The following is a 7,223-nucleotide window of genomic DNA, read 5'->3' as shown; positions in this document are numbered from 1 at the left end:
CAGTGACAATTTTCATAAAGCCATTGATTAATCTGACTAGGGCAATCACTGATATACAATTTGTAAGTTAGGGATGCTGAAGCAATGCATTGGGTAATGCTCAATTGGAGATGAGAGTTGCATGACCTGTGTGACAAAATATAGTTATATTTGATGCTATGCAATATCTACCCTGAGCTTCAGATGCCATGAGGGCCAGCTTCTTTACTTTAACATCTCAAATTACATAATTTAGAGACGAAGATATAACGCATTTTCTTTGACTCCCAGTAGGAATCTACTTTGTAAATCTTATGTATTCGGTTCTTAAAATTCTTGGTGACAAATTTCATAAAGCCATTGACATACCTGGCCAGGGCAATCATTAACAGACTATTTGCAAGTGAGCGGTCAACAAGCAGGTCTGAAGAGTAACTATGCCATCGCATTTGCCAAAGAAGAGCTGGGCAAGTTGTGGGAATGTGGTCCGCTGGAAGCAAACAAAAGAGCATCGTTGTGTTCACCATGGAATGGCTCAAGGATCCGTGGCATTGACACCATCCAACGAATTATACAACGCACCACTTGCAACTAGGCAGCAGCACAGGTCTTCCTGGTAAAACTGCAGCCGGGAAGGACCGTATACTCTACAGTGTCTGTTGTCAAAAGAGAACAATGTCAGCAAAATCGCGCACAAAAAAAAATAAAATAAAATAAAATAAAAATAAAAATAAAAATAAATAAATAAATAAATAAATAAATAAATAAATAACAGTTTCCAGTGGGTCAGTCAATAGCAGACCCCTTTTTCGGGGCTGGGCCAATGTGTACTCATAGGAGAACTTTTGTAACCCAACGGAGGAAGAACCGCCGCTAGGAATGGACCTGACAAATCCATTGCAGTGAAATGCGTCACTGATGGCTTGTCTGGTTTTCTGATGAAGTAATATTTGTTCTTTGTGGAATGGTGTACCTTTTTGTTACAATATGACAAGTGACCATCTCAACTTGATTGCAGAACACAACAATTCTTCAGTGACCAGGAAATTGAGCAAGTAGACTAGTCTGATTTTAACTGCTTTGATTCACATTGTGCTCTGTTACGATACTCTAGACCGTAGGGGAGAGGTCCAGCCGACTATATTGGAAGAGCTGAGGCAAGGTTAAGAAACTGGTTAAGGTTCAGAAACTGGTTAACGAATAATCCCCATACATACCATAACTTGAGGGAAGAAAATGGGATTGCAATAAATCGCTCATGAGCTGGTTGTAAATTACATTTTTGTCGTAGTTTAAACTTACTGAAATCATAAATGCAATATTCCTTTGGAATAGTGCATCATTTTCATCAAGAGTGTATAAACGATCTAGGCACAATATGTTATAAAAAAAAAAGAATACAACAAAACACCTTGGCACGAATTATAGGCTTTGTAATGAATTTGCAGCTAAAAGTAAATAAGGAAAAAGGAAGGTTAATACAGCGTGTAACTACATGTGGTTGACCTACTTTATATTCTGTTAGACGAAATATTAGGTTTTTATATAATACTATCGTCACTTCTCAATCGTCTTTGGATTATCAAAGTCACAAAACAAATATCCAGCAACGTGGACACCACGGGTATTGGAAGCAATGATATAATAGAACCCGTGCACTTCTACATAATTAGTATGCTCATATGTCATTGATCACATGATTCAGCATTGTTTTCGCTCACAGAGTTTGGCGACTTCAACGCAGGACGCTGAACGCACACAGATCACTTGCAGATTTGAAGACAAGAATATGCCCAAAGACATCGTGATGATGAATGAAACTTTGGTGACCGACGTTTTTCCAACGAACGGATCAAATGAGACCGCTCTCCCCTGTCAACGCATGAGCTGCATCGTCTTTATCACAGTGGAAGCCTTGATATCGCTGGTATCGGTAACGTCTAATTGTTTTGTCATTTTTGCGTTTTGGAAGTTCAAGTGGCTTAGGTCGAACACTAACATTGCCATTGTAAGCTTAGCACTGGTTGATGTTTTGACCGGTCTAATCAGCATGCCTTACAATATAGTCCTAGGGTATCTCATAGACATCTTTCCAGCATTGCATCATTTGGCCTTCAACAAGTACTTCTGCATTGGAAAAATAGCGACACTCAGTACATGCATTGGACTTTCAATGTTCATACAGACTCTGATTTCCTTTGAAAGATACATGAAGATATGCTGGTATATTCACTATCCCAGAATTTTACCAAAAAAGAGATTTTATTTCATCACTGGCATGTGCTATTTGTATATGGTCACTTTGCATTCTATACCTTTTATGGGCTGGGATAACTGGACTCCAGGCGTGGAATGCAGGGCGGAGACAACAATGGCAGGTTTCATGCGCTACGTTGGAGCACCACACATCCCTATTTGTCTGTTGGTTGCTTTAGGTTTTTACATCGCAATATTTAGAAGAGTCAAGAAACAAAACCAGCAAGTTGGGCAATATGGCAATGCTTATCAGGATGGTACATCACAAATGCTGCAAACGGTTACACAGACAAACCAAACAGCTAGTAGTACCATGTCGCCGATGTTTCCATCAGTTTCTGACCAATCAGCTTCTCTCGACGCGACTAGCCGTCCTGGAGGAATAACCACTGTTTCACGTGTCGTCCAGGGACCCAATTTGGGGGATGAAAGCGCAGTGCCTGGTCCCTCTGGTTTGGGATCATTGGCAGCATCTACGTCTAGGAGCGATCCTTCTACGTCTCATATCAGCTCTGACCAGTCTGAAAACGTGACAATCCAATCATCGGCCAGCGACTTGGAGGCTAAACTGGCAAAAATGACTGCAGTTATTCTCGGCAGCTTCTTTGCTCTGTATTGTCCATACCCGATAATATTCTGGAGCGAAAAATTCTTTGAGAAGGGCAGTTTGACCTTTGCTGTTCTTCGAAACATTGCCGTTGAATTATTATTCTTAAGTTCAGCAATTAATCCATTCATATACGGTTTGATGAATTCCAATTTTAGACGAGCATTTTTCAAAATGTTGAACTTGAAAGTAGAAAACATCTGAGATTCCCTTTTCACCAAACGCGTATATTAATTTTCTGGCCTAAAGTACATGTAATGTGTAGAGCTGTAGATTGAATTACACAGAGGTATACTAAGTTAAATATCTTGACATCTCTTTCTAATATCACAACTTGCTTCAGAAGACTGGGCAATAAGGCTGATATTGATATTATCAATGAAAGCATGAAGATGATTTGTTATGAAAAGGACTACTTCGCGTCACCGTCAGGTTCACACTATGAAGCTAGATATGATTAACTTTGCCCATGCTCATAAATTTAACAGTTTTAACATGTCCGTTTTTTGTGATATGAAAGATTGCATTATCTACACAAATGTAATATGTAAGTCTGAGGAAAATCACATTGTTGTCTTTAAGCCAGGATAAACAGCTGTTATGTACCAGCAACAATGCCACTTAATCTGGTTATCTTTGTTTATTATAAGCAATACACTTACTGCAATATCAGTGTATGTGTTTTATCTTGGGTCCCTATAACAGTAGCCCACAGTTCTCGGAAATTGTTTGGGTTATCATCATCGAAAGTCTGTCAAAATATTCCTGTGTGTTGGATAACAATGGGGGAATGGGGGAGGGGAGGGGGGAGGGGGGCTTTCATGTGAAACTGGATGAATTTGTCCTATTATAATGTGTATTAAAGTAAAAAAGGAAACGATGGAGACGAACAACAACCCGTTTTCTTCACCAATCAAAATTTGCATCGAGAACTTTTTTTTGGTTTCTCTTGTGTTTGATCTCTCAAACAAGTGGACTACAGAAATAGTTTAATTTTGGGATTTAAATACCTGAAATAAACTCAGCTTTATATATAAATACTAAGGAATAAGGAGATCTTGTCATCTAGTGGAAATTTTCATTGTTGACGTAATGAACCGGTCACGTGAATATTTTAATATTTAAAAATGAGGATAATTAAGTCCGGCTCCCCATTTTTGTCGTGAAATGCACGCCATACGATTTCATGTTATCGCAGCATAACCACCGCTTCACGATCGCAGCGTGCTTTCCCAACTCTGTGAAGTTAAGTGTGATCTTCCCCTGGTAATATTTATGAATATAAAGCAAAATACGATGCATATTCTAAGCAGAAAGCGTGCTCAAAAGATCGGCGCCATGTTGAAATTTCGCCCATGTTCCAATGTTGTTACCCAGCACAGTGGACGTGCACATTGGTGGCCTATATTTTCATCGGGTAACCAGTAATAAACTGATGTTAATGGGTAGTTTAATGTTGTGTTATAATAATTATAATAATAATAATAAATAATAATAATAAACTTTATCTAAAGAGGGTGAAACATATTAAGTGCATACACTTATCTTATACATGCCCCTCTGGTTGTGTTAATGAATAAAAGATGAATAAATTAATGAAATTAAAATAATAAAGTAAAAATTGAATCGAGTTTAAAGTAACAATACTAATAAGAATAAAGCAAAAAGCATTAAAAATCTTAAAGCCACATGACTTCATAACTGTATACATAACATTTACTTTTTTTAACAATTTTTTAAAGTATTCAAGTCTTTGGAGTTTTTAATTTCAGAGATAAGGCAGTTCCATATTGGGCCTTTAGTACATGTATGTCTTTATGTCTGCCATCTCGCAAATAGATATTTCCCTTGTTACTTCATCGGGTGATTCTGCCTGTAGTGTCTACGGTTGCAATTCCATGTAAGTCCCTGATGTATTTTGGTGAGAGTCCATGCATCGATTTAAAAACTAATCTTTTCATAAATTGTATGCCATTTTAGTTTCTTGAATAGTTCAATTGATGGATATTCCTTGGCTTCTTTTTCTGGGATATCGAGAATGATTCTTGCATTACGTTTTTGAAGTTTGTATATGTTTTCTAGTTGTGCACAGCTGCTCCATATAATGGAACAGTAATCTAGATGCGGTAGTATACGTGCATTATAAAATAGCTTTCTTGTTTTTTGTTATTTGTCTTAACTGCTTTTTTTATGACAAATTTTGTACAATTTTCACAATATACAGGTATTTCATTCTAATACTTTGATTAATTTTTGATGAACACGCCAAAATATTATGAAGAAGCTTTTACATGCTGCTCTTCATTTCCTTCTCAATGCTTTACCTTGTTAAGATACTTATATGTATTATCCATGATAATGCTATTGTCAATATCCATGCGTCATTGTCATAGTTGCGACCGAAGTGGTTAGTCCATCGCTCGACTCAGCTCTTGCTCGAAGATTAACTAAAACAGGTTCCCCATGTGTGGTTATATCAATTTTGAGAAGATAATTAACTGAATATTTTGACATAAACAAGAACAAGCTGTGTTTACCACTTGTTTGTCATCGATCACATGTGAAGAACCAGCATGTGTTTGTTGGATTATTTTAGGGAATCAATTTCATCATGAAAGATGAAAAACAGGTGTCTACCTAAACAGTTTCAAACAGTTGTTATCAGGTTTGGTCTTCACGTTGATCGATAAAATAGTATTTTAGAATTGGTTTAAACAATGGCTGAGGAAGGTAGTTAAACGGATAACAACTGTTTATTTTGGTTAAAAAAATGGTTAATGAATCCATTTCTTCATTCAAAGTTAGTCCTTGTTTTTTTCTCTAAAAAGACTTTTTTTGTAATAATCTTTTTAGAGATTATTGCAGAGTATAGCCATCTATGGAGGTCACGTGGTCCGATGACAAACACGCACAGATTTCAGAATAATTACCATAACTGCCATTTTTGGGGTAGAATATTTTATATTCATATGAGTTTACAATGTATTTATCGTGAAACAGATCTCGTCCGAAGAGTAGTTATCCCTTTTAAGATTTAAATTTCATAAAATGTAACACGGCATTTCGTTGTAAATTTTGCCGATCAGCAGATGCTTTAAACTCGTAGACACTAATATGAAGATTTGGAGTATACAAAATGAAGCATGATGGTCGTGGTCCATGTTTCTATAAAAACTGTTGAGCTGGATCGATATTTAGATAGTGGCTATTCTTAACTCCTGCTGTATCGCAACATAAGTGCTATCGAATTATGGCGGATCACCACATGCGAGGTTACCTGCCAATATACTCTGACATCACGCGGGCTTGTTTCTCTAAAAAGCACCGGGAATGTTTTGGTTTGATGGTATGGATATGGCTAAAAATAATGGGTTATAATGTGGTCACGGTTACCACAGTATATTTGGTTACACTTTTTGAAATTTTGGATTTACTGATCATACTAAAAATCTTAATACAAGGTTCTATGGTGAGTTTCGAATAAAAAATAAAAGTTACTGGAGACTGTAAAAATTTTTACTAAAACAATAAATAATTTCAACACATCATTTAAGGTGTCAGATACAGTGAGGCTAATACTGGCCCCGGTCTATTACAAACCCAAAGTCTCACTTTTTTGTTGTTGTTTTTGCTGTTTACTGGATATATATTTATTTTATTTTCGCTTGTGGCTCGTTTCAGGACACGATATTTAGATGGCGGAATTGTGTCTACGATTTGTGTCTTTTCCAATTATAGATCAGGATAAAAAAGATTTGCATCGGCCAAGAATCGAACATGGTTTCATTAAACGTGGAAATAACGTTACATTCTGAAGTTAGAGATTAAAAAGAAAAAAATGGAAACAGGGTAAACGTGAAGCAATACATTCACCCCTTTTAAAGTCTTTTTTTCCGTGACTTACATCTCGTCCATAAGCAGCTCACGTTGATCTGGAAAAGACTTGCACAGAAACTAAACAGTTCTCAGTATTGACCTTTATTGGAGACCCTGGGTTTCATGCCAGCGGGCTACAAATGACAAACCTACTTGGTTATAATCATTTCACCCCTTAAGGGTTGATATTCAGGGTAATTTGTGTAGAATTACTCTCCAGTTTTCTAAAAAAAATACGTGTAACCGTGTGAACATATTTAAGAGCGGTCGTTCCTACCGGAAAAAGAACCTAACATTTGTCAATATAAATCCCGGGAAATGTTGTCATATTTACTGAAGGTGCATAGGGAACAAGGCAGCAAAGCTGTCAAATGTACAGACAAAAAACAGGAAATAACTATGCACAAAATAGGCTACTGTCAATTCTGATGCAAAATTTTAATGATTGAATCTGACAAACTGCAATGATATGAGTTTATGACCATTTTTGAAACTTTATTACACA

General features: G+C 36.7%; 1 protein-coding gene across 1 annotated transcript; it reads left to right on the top strand.

Annotated features, from left to right (window-relative positions):
• Window positions 1-1,761: 1,761 nt before the first annotated feature.
• On the top strand, window positions 1,762-3,207 carry LOC147762070 (5-hydroxytryptamine receptor 1B-like). Its single transcript, XM_087012060.1, has one exon. It carries the CDS (start codon window positions 1,769-1,771, stop codon window positions 3,044-3,046), a length of 1,278 nt encoding a protein of 425 aa, XP_086868186.1. The 5' UTR covers window positions 1,762-1,768; the 3' UTR covers window positions 3,047-3,207.
• The last annotated feature ends 4,016 nt before the right edge of the window (window positions 3,208-7,223 follow it).

The sequence above is a fragment of the Lingula anatina genome, chromosome 4 (genome assembly GCF_051362555.1).
Source record: "Lingula anatina isolate TDL-2025a chromosome 4, LinAna3.0, whole genome shotgun sequence".
NCBI classification, from domain to species: Eukaryota; Metazoa; Brachiopoda; class Lingulata; order Lingulida; family Lingulidae; genus Lingula; species Lingula anatina.
Note: the sequence above shows the minus strand (reverse complement) of the source record. Positions and strands in the feature narration are given on the sequence as shown.